We start from the raw sequence: 19,252 nt of genomic DNA on the forward strand, positions 1-19,252 counted from the left end.
TAAGGTGAGCTTCAAATACCAATTCACTGGAGCATATAACAGATTGAAAGTTATATTCCGTGTAATTAAAAGGGCTGTGCCCATGTCTTCATATTTCTTATCAAAGTAGCTGTGACACTATCACACCCAAAGCAATCCTTCAGCCCAAGCACTCTCAGATTCCTCACCTATAAACTCTCTTAAGTTCTCATCATGCTGTAATAACTTATACTTTTAGTTTTTGAAAGCAAAACATAAAATATTTCTCCTTAACTAAGAATGGCAAAATTGCCAATAGCACCAAATTCCTGAAAATCTGAACCCTCTGCTCTCAGTTAAGCTGCTTGTGTGGATTTCTTTTTAACCATAGTCTTTGACACCTGATAGCACTGGAGACAGTCAGAAGTGAAAAGGACAGGGAATGAGTGTGGTCAGGTAGAGCAGAAAGACTGGATGGAAGTCTGGATGTCACCAGGCGAAGGGGAAGGTCAGACTCCACAGGGTTTCTCTTCACAGGAATGATAAAAAAGGAAAAGGAATCAGCATTAGAACACATCCACGTGCACCTTTCCTCAGCTCTCGGGCACTCTCTCACAGTGCTCCCAATTACCTTTCTCTCTCCAAAGCTACATCTGTCGCCTGCTCTTCATCTGAAATGCCTTTCAGTTTCCATTCAATTAACATGTGACTTTCCTAAAATTAAACACATGTCACTTTCTTAAGATGAAGTATGTCCAGGCTCTCTTTCCTTCCCCTTTTGGCACAGTCTTTCCAGAGAAAGACCAGGTTCACTCACTGTTCTTCTGTTATCACAGTGAAACGCAGCTTGGTAATCTAACTTTTGACCATTCTGCTACTCAAAGAGCTACCTGAATCTCTGTGTGACTGCTGAGGGAGTCTATAGGACTCCACCCATTTAAGATTGTTCCCAAAGATAGAGCTTCCATTGTCAGGAGCTCCCTTTCTTCCCTTGGTGCCGAAAGAAAAAGATTACTTTGGAGTTCTGGAAAGAAAACAGCTTTCATGTCAAGGAACCTTTAATTAGCAGCATGCATGTATGTTGTTGTTCATTAAAAACCCCTTTAGGAAAAAAACTGTAGTGATCTGATTTCTTTTTTGGTGTGACTGCATCTGGTAATACACTGGCACAGTGTGGTTCAGTGACTCTTGATAGTGCTGCTCCCTATCATCTTGCTTCCTCCATATAAACATCTTCCTCCATATAAACATCTTCCTCCATATAAACATTTATTGCTGTATGAGTGGTAGACACCAGGGTTTTCCAGGTGAAGTCTGTAGTCCCAAAACTTACACATCTGTTTCGGCTATGGATTCACCTGTTAATGCAGTAGGGTCTATCATGCAATAGCGACATGAGAGCTGTTAGCTGTCATGTAGCTGGGAGCTATTTGCTGCCTACTATCACATCATATTTCAATGATGGTGTTAAAGTTTGAAATCAAGCCAAATAGTTCCACCATGTTACTGAAAAAAAGGAGCATAAGAGACTTCTACTACAAGTTGTGATTCAGTTTTTGTTCCATATCAGAAGCTGGTACAGTCACAGGAGCAATCTGCTTTAAGAGAAGTCAAGGAAAAGCAGTTTCCTCCAGTTGGTAATATAAAGTAATTTTTTACTGCATGAGTACTACCAAAAAGACTCTACATTTCACCTTTGTATGAAGGTGCTTCAATCTGGACAATGGTGAGGGGACTAAAAAGGAAGAAGAAATTGGCTTATCTTTGTGTTGTTCATTTACTGAATATTTTTACTTCTTCAGTCATTTTCATTTATATAAATGAAGCTTCTCTTTTCCATATAAATCTTACTTGTCCCCAAGGCCTCTCTGCAAATGTAGTAACACTTCAGCAAAGGGTAATTGAAACTGAAAAAAATTTACAGCAAAATGCCATTTTTAAAGGGTCTAATGATACATACTGCAGAAGCAGGATTTTTAAATTCACTATACAGAAACTTATTCCCTCTAGGAATGAGAGACCTGAGGATTTAGAACTGTATCATATTGGCTGCTGTTTCTTCAACCCTCTAGGCAGTAGCTTTCTACAGTAAACTTTGGTTTCATGTGACCATAAAACCCCTGAAGTTCAAAAAGAGAACATCCTGAAGAACTCAGAGAGAAAGAAAATAAATGGAGTGCACCAAAAAGTCACATTAGGGGTGTTTCTTGTTCCATAGCAAGATCAGCTGCTACCAAATCTTTTCCAGAGATACCCACTCCATGCACGCTAGCCTGAACTCACTTTAGCTCTACAGCTGCTATTCCCCTCATACCTCAAGGCAATGAGATAATGAAGTGTAGTTGCAGAGAAGACATCTTGCAGAAAAGAAATAGCTTTCAGAATTTTAACAGGGGTATTATGTTTTATGTTCTCATTTCTCATAGTCATATATTTCTGAAAAAGGAATATTTGATACCTGACTTAACCATTTAGTATTTTTTGCCTCATGACAGCTATTTATGTTCTTAGTGGCCACAAAAGTCAGCATTCATTAGCAAAAACAAGATAGTGGCAATGTTGCACTCTGGCGTGATATGACACACTGCGGTTTGTGCATTTCCATTTCAACCGCTCTTATCATGATCAGCTGAAGTCAGTGGAAGACAAAACCAGAAATCATTTGATGACTCACTGGGTGATTAAGGAAATAATTCAGGTTTTGGGTTCAACTACTGGACCAGGACTGTAGGGAGTTTACTGATTGCAGCTTTGGGAGGGTTAAATTCCAGAAATATCATGTCAGGGAGAACGAAGATTTGTAGAAGCGTTGTAAAAACTGAACTAGACTTATATTTTTTAGCTTATTCTTGCTGAGCATATTTGATTCACCAAATTTGAAAAAGTGTTCTAAAGATACTGAAAAGTAAAATTTCCTCTTTCTTAATGTGGTAGCTTCACTTCTGCACATTTTTCTTCCATTATTTTCTTTCTTTTGGTCTCAAATGGAAGTAAAAAATCAAACATATCTTTCTTATCTTTTTATGATTCAACTCCTCATCTTGTTACCATACCAACTGCATTAAATGCTATTCAAAATTCTGCTTTAACTTAAATACTAGAAACTCAAAACATCAAATAAATTCTGAACTGGCAGACTAATACAGTGATTTCTCCAGAGCTGACTGTACCGCCAACACAGTAGTTATTCATTCTCTGCTGAAGGTGAAGGAGTAAGGCTTTTTTTACTTCCTAAGATAGACAGGTTGCCTGTGTAGATAAGTAGGTTAGTTTTCTGTAAGATTTCTTGTGGGAGGATAAAGAAATGGATGATAACGCCATCCTCATTTTGTTTTTCTAAAGCTTTCAGCCAGAGCCCTCAAGAATTTTGACAGCCGTTAGCAGTGGCATCCTCTTGTTCTTTCAATTTGAGATATTTACAAAACTTGTTTTTCTCTTCTCTTTTTAGCACAAGAAGAATGGGCTACAACCCGTTCCAGCCTAAAGGCACCACCTCCAAGGTCAGCCAGAGGGGGTTACAGGGAACACCCCTATGGTAGATATTGAAGGTCCTCCTCATCTGTGACCTCATCTCAAAGACAATTAATAGCCTGTGGTCTCCACATAAACAGCAACAAGACAAGTAATAGTCCATTTCTTTTCTATCCTAGGGATTACTGCTCATTATTATCCTATGTACTACTTGTATTTCCTATAACATTGGCGTGACATTGGCATTAGTATTATTTTATAACACGGACTTAAAAAAAAAACAGAGACAAAAAAATCTTTGGCAAGCATTGTCTATAAACTATTCCAAGATGATGTTCTGTTGGTTGTATTCATTGCTGTGTGTAACTAAAAAGCATGACACTGTTACAGCTCTTGAGTCTCTCTACATACTAGTTAAGGCTAAGTTTCTGTTTAGGGTTGCTGAAACACTGTAATATGATATTTTTTTTTTTTTTTTTCCGAGCCAGACAATAATCAAGCTGTAGATAAGATGTTTTAACCTGTCTTTTTAAATATATGTTAGTTTAGATTAAGATGCTTGATATTAAGTTTGTAAATTTAATTTTTAATGCTGTTTTAATGGGGTTGAAAACAAGCAGCTACTGTATGTATGTAGCTAACTGAAGTTGTTCAGTGTTTTAACCTGTATTTGTTAAAAAAAATCACTTAAAGTTCCATGTGTAAGCTTCTCTAAATAGGAAACCATAATTTTGTCAAATATGTTTGCCATAATTTGTCAATAAAGCTGAAACCTTTTGTAACAAACTAAATTTGGAATTACTTGTTTTCTAGCTTTAAATGCCTGCTTTATTTCTTTTTCAAGAGATGCCTAAAATGTTTTTTATATAAAAATTACAAAAATGAACCCAAGCCTGTTTTAAGATTTTTTGTGTAAGACTTTAAAAGTTGTATTAATAACTTTTGGTTGTTAAATAATATAAAAGTTAACAAACTAAACTGTTACATGAATCATGGTTAGTATCCACTAATGTATAACATGTTAATGGAAAAAAATGCTTTAGAACAATAAATGGATTTTAAACTATCCTTTAAGCTTGATCTTGCTAAACACAAACTCTGATTGACTTGTTTGTATTAGCATGTCTCTCGTGAGAATGTAATGGAGTTTAAAGAGGTAAGATTACCACTTACCACTGTTAGACTGTCTAAATGCTAGTTCTTCAACCTTTGAGTTTCCCCGCACATTAAATATCCCATTCAACATGTAAGCATTGCATAGATTCACCTATTTGTTTTCACTCAGAAGAGTGCGTTGACTGCATTTTTCGTAGTATATAACAATTTGTCTTGATAAACAAATCATCAGTGTCACTGCCCAGCTGTTGGTACTCAACTTCAAAAACTTTATTTGTAATTTTCAGTGCTAAATATCACCGCCCTTGAAGGCAGTTTAGAGGGCTGATATTTCTTTTGAGACTATCAGACTTGATGGCTGATGATTATTAAGGAAATATGTCGCAGGACTCAAAGGATGACTAAACGTTAAACAGGTAACACTAATAGTAACTCTGTAATTTTGAGTATGCAACAGTAATGTAAAATATTCTCAGTTATTAAGTTACTGATAGTTAAAAAAGTAAACCTACCAAAAGATAACAAATAGGTATATAGGCTATTAAAACAAATAATTAACATTAACTAGTGACAACAAAATTATTCTACAATATATAACCCTCAAGGTAATAAACAGAACTAAAATTAACAATAATAGTAATGCAACTCTTGCTAACAACAAATATATAATCTAAATTTTGATGAAGAAAAAAAAAAAAAAGAACAGAAGACTTGATGGTAGGGATACCAAAACTGTTAATCCTTTCAATACAGTCTTTTTGTTTACAGTGGCTTTTTGTCAATGTGATTGGTTTACTTTTTTGATGCGACTAAAGTACAGGCCGATTGCTGTTCAGTTTGTGAACAAAATCTCTTGCAGCTGGAGTTGCATGCTAACTCTTTTTGAATAGTTTATGATGAGTATGTTTTGTTCTCTGAAGTGTTAAAGTGAATTTAGTAGGCTACATGATGGTTACATTGAGTTTATTCTGTCTCACTGTTTCAGGGGCTCACAGGCACTGGACAGCTAAGCAGATCTGCTGGGAAGTGGTCAGGTAAGCTCTGCTGCATCTCAGGGGGTTTTCCTATTTCCTGTTTTATCTCTGCATTTGTTTTTACTAGCCCATGAGAACGTATTCAGCTAAATGTCTTTCCAGCAATGTTTCTCTGCGTATCAGCATAGTGATTATGGTGTAATGGCAATCAAAGCATTTACGTATGTGTTATGATACTCTTCATTTCAATAAAAGAAGTCTTGTCATCTAGCCCTTTAATGTTAAATGATGGCGTACTTTATAGCTGCTCTTGCTGAAAACACAAGCTTTTGTTTATTAAAAGCATGCCTACATTTTGGCTAGTCACAAAACAAAGAAAAATGCCAGCTTGTCTTTGCTTCTGAAAATATTTAACATTTCTTCCTATGAAAAATGTATGAAGACAGGAAAATTGTTATTTATTCTTCTTGGTAGTTTTTTTTCCTTTTTATGCTCTTAGAATGGCAGGGACATTTAGGTATTACTATGCAATGGCATGGATGGAGGCATTACTTTGTTAAATATATTTAAACATAAAGGTGTATCTTGAATTACTTTCTTAAACAGACTTCAGGTTATATGTGAGATTTTGACTGAAGACAGATGCCACTGCTGGAAACAAAAAAAAAATTCAGTTACAACTTTGTCCATGGACTCAGAAGTGTGAACCTAATCACAGTACAAAAAGTACAAATTCTTGTCATCATTCTTTACTAGATAAGATTACACAAATACACAATCCTAGACACATTTATTACTCTGGCATCTTTTCCCATGACTGTGGTCTTCATTATGTAATATTTCCCAGGTATGGTGGTATTCAACAGTTACTTACAAACCACAAGTTGTGTTGTTTAACAAGGTATAAAGGGTTTAATTTTCCTCTTCAGAGATCTTTATAAATTTGTTTTATTGATGTACTACAACCACCCCAGACCAAAGTGATATAGTATAGCATTAAAGTTTGTTTAATGCAGTTTGAGACTGCATATTATAGTCTCATCAGTGTGAGTCTACCACTGTAGGAAAATCTTCCATATACTCACCTCGCATGTAGTTACACTCATTTGCTTCAGTCAGTATATATCTCTACAGAAAAGAAAAACACTTGCCTTTGCTATAAATAGTTTCACACTGGTATGACTGTGATTATAGATTATTATCTATTATATATTATACTATATAAGTATTCCAGGAAATGCCCATATGCCTTACTGAAATGATTAATAACACAAAGCTGTGAGCAGGTCATACCTGATGTGAGATCCAGGGCAAAGTAGATAAAATTAATTTCTCACTTGTGTATCACATTTTTATGTGAGGGTAACTACTGTGAACTCCTTGAGGATGGACTTCAATAAATATAGCTTTGTAGCAGTGCAGTGTCCTTTAATATTCCTGTCTCCAAGTCTACTTTGCAGCCATTACATGTGTAAATTTTAAAACGTGGCAGATAATGTCTGTAAAATGTTGCACTGTGAAATATTCTTACACAAGAATTATTTTGAAAAAATAGGTTAAGTCAGTGCAAGCAAGCAACTGTTTATGGAAACATTTTTTCTATTGGTTTTCAGGAAAATGGTATGAAAAATTGCCCAAGACTGCATGCGCCGTTCAGTGCTAACTAAAAGTATATTTCACTACTGTTTCTGAAGAAGCCTTATTGTTAATCAGTTATGTCTTAGGAAAAACATAATCCACTTTATTAATTTTTGAGAGAGTAATGATAGTCTGGTAATTCTATAAGACAGCTGTCTTCAGGTCTTCCATGAAAAGCTGTGACATATTCCACACATCCACCATCAGGTCAACCACAGTTCTGAGGCCCTGAAAACTTACGTGCACCACCAGAAAACATGTAATTTCACTCATGCTACAGATCACTCCAAGACACTTGTCACCAACCAAACATTTTATTTGGCTTAATTCGCTTACAATTAGTTTTGTTTGTAATATCAAGAAAAAAGTAACATAAAATATCAAAATAAAGAAGTGAAAACACTGGGAAAGAGAAGTTAAAAATGAAAAAATTCTGTTCAAATATTTCTAAGATTTTCTTTGTCTGTGTTGACCTCATATATAGAAGAGTTTGATCTTTAGAAGAAAGTACTGCTAATTAATTTTAAATACTTTTATAGAAGTTAAATCAGCAAATTCTATTTTGTTTAGCAGCCTTTTTGCATGTATTCAAGAGCCATTCTAACTGAAAAAATTAGGTATTTCTAGAGCAGCAACTTGTATTAGAAAATGAAATAGCACCATGTAACTCTTTCCTTATCTTACAGTGTGTAAACAAAGATCTTAAATCTCCATATGAATATGGAACCACAGTATATCTGACCTCACCACAGAGGATAGAGGATATTGGCAATGTTTTCCACAGAGGATATTGGCAATGTTTTTGTGACTCAATGAGGTCCTCAGCCTCCATTCAGAGTGGCGGAGCTACAGCCATAAAGCCAAGTGATCTCTGGCCCCTTACTCCACACCCCTTCATAGCCCAGCCACAATTACTCCATTTTATTTGGACATGTGCTGACTTCCAAACTGCCTAGCACTGATGTTAGTGATGGGGAGTGAGGGCATGAGAAACGCATCACTGTATCTGTGGTAGCTCTGAGGAGATGGATGTGCAGACCTTGTGGGTGAGCATGGCAGGATGGAAGGGCCTTTATCTCTCTATTGCCAGGGAGCTGCCAAACCACTGCCACAATTGAGGTACTGAGCTGCATGTCGGGAACTTACTAAAGCAACCAAGTTACCATCAGGATCAGGATCTGGATAATTAACATATATGAGTGCATCAGTTGAAATGCTTACTATTTTATCATGATAATATGGATTTAATGGTAGTCCTCATGAAATAACATCCAGGATTATTATCTGATGATTAAAATCAAGAACAAGTAATCAGTGTATTGTGTTCAAATAAAAACCAATTTGGTCTACATTAGTGATGTATTTCCTTCATGTTTGACAGGAGTTGTCTTGTTTTCTGAACTGTCTTTCTAAGAAGTCCAAAGTTTTGCAAGAGTCAAATACTGCAGCTAGAAAATTATAAAAGGAGGTAAAGGAGAATCATCAGAGTAGCTAAACATGGAGAGAAAAAGTCCTTGATAGTGAGTGAAAGAAGCCTGTGATCCATTAAGGAAAAGAAGTCCTAGATCCTTTTCCATGTTGTATTGGATTAACACACAGGAACAAGACTGTATATAGTAGAGACAGCACTGGATATCAGTGTTCTTCATGCAACCTTCTTAGAGGTACCTCATATTCTGTAAAGCTTACTGGTAAATTTCCTTTCCTTTATGGGAAAATTCTGTGTAAAATGAAAAGACAACTGAGAAACTTTACCTAAATTTCTTAAATAGCTACATATTTGGACAGAAAATTGTACTCATGTTGTCTTCTGTAATTTCTTTTGTGAAAGAAATACCAGATTTAAACAGGATTATAATCTCCTTAAACAATCTGTTTGCCAACAATTTCTTAGCAAATATGTTAAAGAAAATAGTTTTGGGTTTGGGTTGTTTGGGTTTTTTTGGGTTTTTTTTTTAGTAAGTATTACCTGAATTCTTTTATAATGTAAAACTTCAGTAAATGGCTCAAGATTCTGAGAAGATAAAGCGGTTTGGGAAAAATATTCATACAGTCAGAATCGTAGAATAGGTTTTAAATAAATCCTAGATGACAAAGAACCAATTTATCCCTATATCAGAATCTACGGATTTTTTAGGGATCAGGAGGACAGAATTCATTTGTAGATGCATTTTTTCAAGGTAGGATTAAAAAAAAAAATAATTTCACTAAGCGATTACAAAGTTTTTACACAAAAAGAAAGGCTGTAATTGGAAAGGTTGGCTGTAGTTAATGTCTGAAGAGTAAAGATCATATTTGTTATTATTTCATGTCATCCTCTGTTGTCAACATATTAATCAAAGTACAAAAAGAACCCAAATTAACAAGTAAAATCACAGGAAAAGCTAAAAAATATTTTAATACTGAACAGAAAAATAATGCTAATGTCTTCTGAACTTTTTGTCCTCCATTAAAAACTTAGAGGCACTCTGTGACCTCTGTCAGTTATTAAAACCCAAGAGTTACCAGAAGAAGTATCATGTGATATCAAATTGGCTTACTGGTCTGCTGAGATAGAACAGGCACACGGGTAACTTTCTCAAACCAGTTATAGTGTCAGAGATGATCACCATCAACTCTGTTGTTAGCTAATTAAATTTTTCTAGTCATTACTGCTTATCATTGGAACCTGACAGAAAGCTTTGAAATCATTAAGCATTTCCTTTTTCTTCAATTGGTTTTGTTTCTGGTCCTGTCAGTCAGAGGCTAATGTTCATTCAAAGCATTAAGGAAAATTATTCCTACTGAAAGATTTGCTGAACTACATAGTTATTAGACAATTTATAAGCTTTGCTCATGAGAATGCTGGTGGCTTTTAGTGGAGACATACTGTATACAGTATTTATGTTCTGAAACCATGGAATCTGAAGATGAACTGCACCTGCCAGTACGACTACAGAAAAGATTTTCTGTCCTTTCACAGTCTCTGACTGACTAAGTTATTTGTATTACATCTTGGCAGAACATGTTGAAATAGATCTCTAAATCATGCATATCTTCATTCTCAAAGAGCAGCAATTTTTGTCACCTTAAGCGTAAGAAATGCAGATTTCTAAACTTCTACTAAAAACATGTCACCATTTTAAAGGTTTGTTTTTCTTATATAAAAGGCTGTGTTGGGTAGTTATTGAAAGATATAAATGCCTCCTTTCCTAAAGTAATTGAATTAATTTTGAAGCCTAGTATGCTTTACCAAAGAACAGCAAGATTTGATGAAAATGCAATTGCAAACATATTTCAAATACATAATTCAGAAGGAAGGTTTATTGGAAGAAGATCACACACCTATTCTGTAATGGTATAGGTCATCATTCACATATTAAAATGAGAAATATGAAAGAAAAAGATGTTCAGTTGATAATCTATATCCTGCATGTGCCCTAAGAATTTTTCAAGATGCTATATGGAAACAATCAGAACTTTCTAATATCTTTTCACAACATTTGGGCGCACAAGGTAGAAAATAGAAAAGCTTCAGTGCCCTGATAAGAGTAGAATTAATTATAAAAACAATGTTTCTTGTTTATTTCTGTTGCTACTATACCTTATTGATTTAATGGAGGTATAGTTTCTTGTTATACAGTATTATTATACAGTGTGAGAATAGCTGCTTCCGTCTTGTTTGGCACGGTTACCGTGCTGGATGCATTAGCTGGTGATGGATGGCTTACTCACAGGAAAGCAGTGGGTACTTTTGTTAGGTGCTCTTGCACTACAAGACCTTCACACTGTGTTACCACCCACAAGTCAGAGGTACAAACTGCTGAGCTGCTCATCTGTGACTCAGCATTCTGGGCAGGCTTGCTTTCTTTAATTCTGCACAGTACACAGAACCAAGTGTGCAGATATCTTGTATCACTGTTTACTATATTCACTTTGAACTCCATATTTATTGCTCAGCTAATAATTCATTATATTTCTTCCTGAACTTTATGTACAACCAGTGGCAGAATTCAGTGAAAAGGTCTTGCCAATGGAGCTTCTTTCTTTTTCCTTTCTTTTTCCTTTCTTTTTCCTTTCTTTTTCCTTTCTTTTTTCCATTTTTTTCTCTTCTTCCCAGAAGAGCATAATGTTTCATATATCCACTTTAGCTGAAAAGATAATCAAGGATACTGCCATTCAAAGGAAATGCTGCTAATAATACAGGAATTTAGTGTGGCATTCTCTGAGTATTTAAAACTGATAGGGTTCTTTTTATTATTCTGTATGGTATTTTGAGTATTTAGTACCTTTTTAATATCTGTTTTAGAACTCATGATGTAAAGATACAAACAACTGACCGGAAAGTTATATATTACATTGAATTCCTGTTAAGCAAAGTTGCTTTCTGATGGAGAATTTAATCCTGCAGATCTTACTCAGGTTTCATATACTAAAAATCCATGCTGACATCAAGGACTGAAAAGGGAATATGAAACTCAGAACGTGATCTATAGTCAGATTTATAATTTAATTAAATTCAAACAGATCACTTAGCTGTTAGGGACTGGATTGCGTCATTCCAGCCCATGTCCTGCTTAGCAGCAGTGTGAAATAACTTTGATCCAGGAAGAGTACTTCAGATACAGTATCATATCAAGATTTTACTTTTCATGTCATCATAACCAATTTTCCCTCATGCAAGAAAAATATTTAATAGAGGGTACTTGCTTGTCACTGTTGATCGCTCAAATCTCAACTTGGCAATCTAGTTCATCCGTTCATGGTAGTCACCACTTTATTTTCATGAGAACGATCACATTTTTGAAGGAGGCACAATATTTTTTGTATCATTGAACTTGTTTGCAGATATAAGGCAAAAATGGGTCACCCATTGTGGGATATGTGCTTTAGGGAACCTAGTGCTCATTTCAAAGAGCTATGGGGACCCCAATAATGCTGTGTAGTCCTTGAAAGCTGAAATAGCACCTACAGAGCTTAAGAGAAAATTGCTGCACTGAACTCAAAATTCTTACTAAAGGCAGTAGGTATTTTAATCTCTGCCTTATAATGGAGAGCTAGAAAAACAGTGAAGCTGCATGATTTTGCTAAGATCACTCAGCAGGTCAAAGTGATGTAATAAAGTGCAATTAGTAAAGCAGCAGGTGAGGGTAAGAAGCTGCACGAGGAAATGAAACATGGGATGCATTCTGAGCTGGGACTTGTTTTGAGAACTGAACTCCCTTGTCCACAGTGTAGTTGTACTTTCATCATTGGTGCCTGCTGGACTTTACCAGGCAATTGGATGAAGCCACAGCAGAATGTGTGTGTATAGGGACCCTACCTGCATGTGCCCAATTTACACTGAAGAAGCCTGTTATTATTCTCTTCATCCATTTCCTTTAAAACCCTATTTTTCTGTAGCTGCATCACCTGTTGCCATGGTGAGTTTCTTATTCTGTAAGTCTTTGATGAGCAAGGAAGACATCTCGAAACACTGATGCTTGAGATGCCTGGTAATACTCAATGTCCTCCCCATTGCACTGAGCACAGTTGGACTGGACCCTAAAAACCCACATAGTCTTAAATTTTATAGTGCTGGCAGTCCTAGAAATAACAGAAGTTCTATTTCAGACCAGTTTAGGGATTATTTTAGATTCAGAGTATTTTGTTTGGGTTTTTCTACTTTGGAGTCTGCTTAGCTAAATTAAAGAAAATAAGGCACCTGATTTTGTAATATATAGTCAACCAAAAATAACCGTAAGAACATCTTCAAGGATCTAGAAAGCAGATAGTTTTTTAGTATAAAAACACTTTATACCAGGTCCTTCATCTGGACTTATTTCAATGAACCATTCTCATTCATAGCTCCACAGATAAAATACAGAACAAGCTATATATTATAATTTGCCATGCCTCCATTTCTCTCATTTTTTTGTAAATGCACTTTTGGCAGGGCTGGCCATATTTTCTACTTGTAAATACAACTGTGTCCACTTCAAATAAAATTTTCCAAGATGGGTATCTGCTCAAGCCAAGGATTTTGGTCAAAATGCTAAACATTTCAGAAAAATAAAAAAAAAAATCTTTTTTCTGTCAGATCCAGAAAAAGATGTTTGGGGTGCATGGTGAAGGGGTCAGGAGAAATATGTAGAACAAGAAAAAGCTCTGTCTATATTATCGAATTAGACTACACAAGAATGATCACATCTCAGATTTATTTTCCCAGTGTTCATATTTTTAATTGCAGTCTTGCCTATTGTACAAGTTGATGTCTGTGGAAATGTGTAAGGGTTGTGTGCCCAAATAGGCTCTTAGCCACAGAACCACTGGCAGACATTCCCAGTGCTTTGGAGGGTGTTTAATATCAAACAGCTGAGTTTGGCTAAAACAGAGGAATGGATTATACTGTCCTTCATCATCTCTATCAGCAGAGTTTTGTGTGAGGGTAGGCAAATTGCTCAAAGTAAAAGCCTGCTAATGTTGCATTTCTTGTTGTCTTGAAATCTTAGAAAAACTCTTTGAATCTGATTTTCATCAGAGTTGCAAGTGTCATCATCAGCTGTGCCTGACTGTGTAAAATGCTGTTTAAGGTTAGCTGCAAGCCTTGGCTTTCCCAGGCAAAGTAAGTGTTGGATGTTCTAATTTAACTCAGGAATATAATAAACAAATAGTTACACTTATGAGGTATTCACATAGTATAACCACAAATGACACAGAAAGCAAACTGAAAAGTTCATAATTTTGTCAAGAAAAATTAAAGTTCTGAGTAGAGTTCAGACAGTTGGTAAAGGAAAAATGTATTGAATAATGAGGATAAAAGAAATATTGAATAGCTGTTCTTTCAGTGCCCTTTCTTATGCATGAAATCAAGCAGAAAAAAAAATTAACTCAGCCATTTTAAACTCAAAAAACAAAAAAACAAACCCTAACAAAGTTTAACTCAGACACTGACTGTATCAAAGCTTTACATGACAAGACCTAAATTTGGGGTTCACTGACCTGTAACTGATATTTAACTAACTTCACGGTGCTTGGCTTACTTTAACTATTTATTTTGCAAGCCTGATGTTTATACCCACCTAATAGTTTTCATCAAAGAAAAATGTCTCCAAGTTTATGGAAAGGTTTACACAATTTGCAAATTGAGGTTTCCTGTATCATAAACTTGCTTTGGATATAAGGAATTCCCCTGAGTGACCCCCAAAAATATTTTCTAATTCTTTCATGAAAATCTATTTGCTTTGGAGAATATGACAAGACATCCACAAAGTTGTTGTTTGCCAACTCAGTAAACTTGGTAGAAGCTGTAAAAAGAAGTCTATATTCCCCTACTCCACTGATTAGGATTTTTTTCTTCTATGTGAGGTTACTTTGGTGTAACACCTGGGGGAATACAGAGCACATTCATCACCTAGCTTCAAATACCTACTGTTGCTGTGACAGGTACGTAGGGTACCTACACATTCAGTGAACTGATCTTTGCTTACAGAAAATAATTCAGAGTACCTAAGCCAGATGCTCTAAAACACTCTCTGGATGTACCTTGTCTCTGTTGGCTGGCTGAAGAGACTAACTAATATGCTTAAAAAATGCCTTCCTCTCCAGCCTAAATCTTTAAATTCTCTGACAATTCATTTATTTTAATAAGAACTTATTTTAATTAGTCTCTCATAGGCCTGATTTTGTTAATACTATCAAGAAATTAAACACAATGCCAACCCAACTTGTTCTTATAAGTTCCCATTCTCATTCATACTAGCTCTCAGAATTAATTTATTCTGGAAGAATATAATTACTCTGCTGTAATATCTGCCTAAAGAGTGTTGATGTTCATAAAATTCACCCCCACAATCCTCCTTTTTTATTACATTGCCAAAAGCACACTCATACTGCTGTGCATGGACTATGAGCCTTCATCTCACGTATGTGATTGCAGGCACAGAAAAGGTATTGAAGCAGCACATGATAAATTTGTAGCAGTATAAAAATTAATAATTTAGATGAGAAATCTAGGTTAAAATGATAGCTAAAGTTTTATATAGTAGTTTTACTAAAAGATTCAGAAACTATAAAAAACAAAACCCAAAATCTAGAAATACCGGTGTTTAGTTTGTTCCTTTGCCTCTTTTTTGCCCTGTTGTTCACACTCATCGTTTTAGAGACTCTATGGTGGTCACATGCACTCCCATTCTACCTGTGCTTTGCAGGAACAGGAATGTGTTAGAACTGTAAATTCTATTGTTTTGTAACTGCTTTATCTCATAGCATGCAGAATTTGGAAGGTAATGTCTTCCAGAGTTTTCTGTCATCCAGACTATAACCATGTGTCACAGAGATGCTATGTGAAGCTGCATAGATCATTTAAGCAAAAAAAAAAAAAAAAAAATAATGTGACAACTAATTTTATGTTCTTTATTGAATATATCTGCCCAACTTTATCTTGATTTTCAGATTTTTGGAGCCTTAGGAAGGTACTGTACCTTTTGAATGGTGTTCAGGGAATTGAGAGTGCTCAACATCATTTGCAATAATTCACTGGCTTCTGGAGGACTGGGCCTCAGGTTGGTACTCTCCACAGTCCTGGACCTACCATTACCACCCTCTCTAGGATATGCCTCCACTCAGACTTACAGTGATCTTCCAGTCTATCAGGTGAGCTGTAGTATTTTTCTATATGGTTTTAGTTTATGTCATGTGAGATAATTAGGTCACCTCAATCTGCAAAAAAATAGGATTATTTTAAACTAGTTCATATTTTGTTTGCCATTGTGAAAGAGCTTATACAGAGATACTTATGGTGCTTGTTACTTTGAGGCAGGACAGTTTGATTACGTATCTAAATTCTTACCCTTTTTGTCATAAAGAAATACAATAGTTAATCATCTTCATCACAGAAGTAACATAATAATAAATAAACTGTATTTGTGCATTGTGTTGAACACAGAAATAATTTTTTAAAATGCCAAATATTTGAAGAAATTGTCTCCCCTTAGCGTAAGGTAATCCATTGAGATGGTATGTGGAAACCAAATTTTGCAGATTCTGGAGGGTTTTTTTACTCTGTTCTCCATTTGTTAATCTTTGAAAATATTGGTATCTTTATTGATCTGCTGTGAACATTCACTTATTGAGGTTTATATGGTTCAGTTACTGTAGCATTGTTGCTACAAACTATGCACAATGAAAATCTGTTAGAAAGTAAATAACACCAACAGCAACCATTTGGATGAAAAAGAGAAAACAAGTGTCATACCATCAGCTATTAAGACAGATACAAGTATTTAATTCAATATTATATCCAGAATGAGTTAGGTCTTCTGGAGAAAAGGGTAGTAAGGGGTCCTGTAGTTAAAGGCTATATGCTAAAGAACGTAATGTAATTATATTTGCAATTATAAATCTAACATTTCTTAAATCCTTCAAGCTAAATACTGAGTTGTATTTTTCTGTAATAAGCTTATATGCACACATATGTCATAGAAAAGTACAATTATTTCATTTAGTTATTAGAAATGAACATGTTTCTTCAGCAAAGAACATGTGAAACAAAAGACCATTGTCACTTGTTGGTAGCTAGAGCATCCAAAAGGTTTCAGCTCACAAAAGTAGGATCAATAGCTAATGTGGAGTCCTGCTGTAGCTGGACACATTTTCATTTCCTACACCCTGGTGCAACCACAGTCCTTCTCTTGTTTCTCCTGACTGCACACCAGAAAACAGACCTGAAATCTGTCCTGAGGAATAGCATGAAGTCCTCATATGGGACCCCATTCCCTGTCACTGTGAGTTAAAAAAGGAGTGGCACTTTCCTGCCCACACTATTTTTGGTTCTGCTCTTGCAAATAGTAATAAAAATTTAAACTATGCCCTGATTTCAACGTAGATTTTTCTCTGCAGATAAAGAGCTAAAAGAATGTGGCCAGAAGCTATTCAAACCTAACACAACTCTAAACTTGAGAAAAAACTCAGTAGATTTTTCAAGATTCTTTCCCCTAGCTAGAAATAAACCCTAAGTGACAGTATTCACACTCCAGTTTTATGTAGGCTGTGAGTGAGATAAAGAAAAGGGTGAAAATATGCAGCATTCTTAAGGGTTTACTTAGATTATATTTATGTGTGTAAACACAGTAAATAGTAATCAAAGGCTCTTAGAAATATTTTTTATTTATTATTATTTTTGCTTTGCATATATCAAATGAAAGAAGAAGGGGGAAACTGCACTGCATCACACAGAATACTATTCATCAGGACCAAAATACCTCTACTTAAGAGCCCAAACTCCTAACCGTTGTACCATATTTCCTAAAATGGCTTACAAGGGGGACTTGGAAGTCGGTGATCATGATTGCCTAAAGAAAATTACATACTATTTTTGGAAACTTGAGAGTAGTAATTCCTTTTCACTCAGTAGCTGCAATTTTTAATAAGTGATAAAATATTTCAGAAGGCTGGAAGACTCTACTTATATTTCTAGGAGATGAACAAAAGTCTGTAGAGGGAGAAAGGGAAATCTGATTTTTCCCCATCTTGAGGAAGCCAAAACTTTGTAGCAAAATACTACAGTTCATCTAATTCCATTACTGCCTTACATATTCTGATTTTTTTTTGTTTTCCAGATGCATGTATAAATGTGTGTGTGTTTATATATATATGTGTGTGTGTGTGTGTATATATATGTATATGTATATATATGTGTGTGTGTGTATATATATATGCATATATTCTCAGTTCAGGTCCAAAGGACTATTTAACCATTTTGCAGGTATGTGTCAAAAAAACCCAAATGATATGAAATGCCCTCTACTGCTTAGAAAATTTGCCTAAATGCCTGGTGTAGACTATGTAGCTGTCTATCAGATAACTGAGATTGGGCAAAATTAAAAATAGTTAAGGAAAAAAGTTTTAAATTTCAGTTGTGGGAGTTGCTTTAGTTAAAAGTTACAGATTGTATATATCATGTCATATCATTAATTAAATTGTGTAGAGCTGAGAACAAGGCATGAGGCACATGCTAGTCCTTGGAGTTTGAGGTAGGCCCATTCCTTGCCCAATGCTCTGTTGTCAAGCAGGAAGTTGAAAAGTGAGCATAGAGAAGCACAGCCCAATGCGCAAGAGCTTTGCTGTGAGCAGACCATTCAAGGCTTCCCTTTGAGCTTCTCGTGCACCTCATTCACCTTGTGGAGATTGGCCTATGCCATTTCCCAGAAGTGAATTTTCTGTACTTCTGTAACTTTTGCTAATTCTTTCCTCTGGTAACTTTGTTCTTAAATTGGTTGTTCAGTAAAGAAGTAGGATTTGCTTAGGAGAAGGCACTTCTGTTGATCACTCTCAACATTTTTAAAATATAGATTAGACACTTTTCTCTGTATTTGAGCACTGAAGACATACCTTCATTTTCAGAAGTACTAACAGCCTGCAGCTTTCATTAGTCTCAGCTTTGGGTTCTCAAACACCAGGAGTCATCACTGGCATAAAAGATGTAAATATCCTGACCCAAACCAGCTTTTTTGTGCTTCTTGCATCTTTTTACAGATACTGTTGAAATTAATATGTTACAGATTTTTGAGACAGCCAGCTAGTAGTAATGAAAGCTCGAGAAGTACTGAAAATAATATATTATGCGAATGTTTCACTATTAGCTGGAATTACAGCTGAAGTGAGCCTCACTTATTTTGATAAGATCATCCCTAATGACTGTATTGATGTGGTAGTCATCACTATAATGATGGTCTACAAAACAGGGAAGTAAATGAGGAGGTAAATTGTGTAAGTATATGCATTTTTCTCAAGATAGGTAGAATTAAATGTTGGAGAATACTCAGCCTGGGGCTAACAGACATAAGACATTATGGACCATACTAGTAATCTGACTCCCAAACCACTCAATTATTCCCACTCACTGGTGAGTTCTGTAGGTATATCGTAACCTCTCTGCAGCATATAACTTCGGGTGTCTAATCTCTCCTTATAACACTGATAGAGAGATAAATGTTTAGCTAGGGCTGAATCTAGCCTTTAGGCTCTGTCCTGAACTCTCTTTTCTCTCAAAGTCAAATGTTATTTTTAGCTTTTATTGACCTGACCATCTGACTCCACTTAGCATTTGTTTCTGGTCAAATGCACTGCTCCCTGTC

At 35.5% G+C, this 19,252-nt stretch overlaps 1 protein-coding gene across 3 annotated transcripts in view; it reads left to right on the plus strand.

Annotated features, from left to right (window-relative positions):
- KHDRBS2 (KH RNA binding domain containing, signal transduction associated 2) overlaps window positions 1-19,252 on the plus strand; it is a 336,050-nt gene that overhangs the window by 299,859 nt on the left and 16,939 nt on the right. Inside the window, exons 9-11 of one of the 3 annotated variants that reach the window (XR_005700299.2) lie at window positions 3,407-3,580; window positions 5,531-5,579; window positions 15,570-15,770. Coding sequence is in view for 1 of the 3 variants with exons in the window: in XM_040060662.2 (XP_039916596.1) it covers window positions 3,407-3,504 (98 nt within the window). In the remaining 2 variants the exon portion in view is untranslated. Of the gene's footprint in view, window positions 1-3,406; window positions 4,498-5,530; window positions 5,580-15,569; window positions 15,771-19,252 lie in introns of those variants that run through there. The other 2 variants (XR_005700300.2, XM_040060662.2) reach the window with 2 other exon arrangements.

The sequence above is a fragment of the Hirundo rustica genome, chromosome 3, assembly GCF_015227805.2.
Source record: "Hirundo rustica isolate bHirRus1 chromosome 3, bHirRus1.pri.v3, whole genome shotgun sequence".
NCBI lineage: Eukaryota > Metazoa > Chordata > Aves > Passeriformes > Hirundinidae > Hirundo > Hirundo rustica.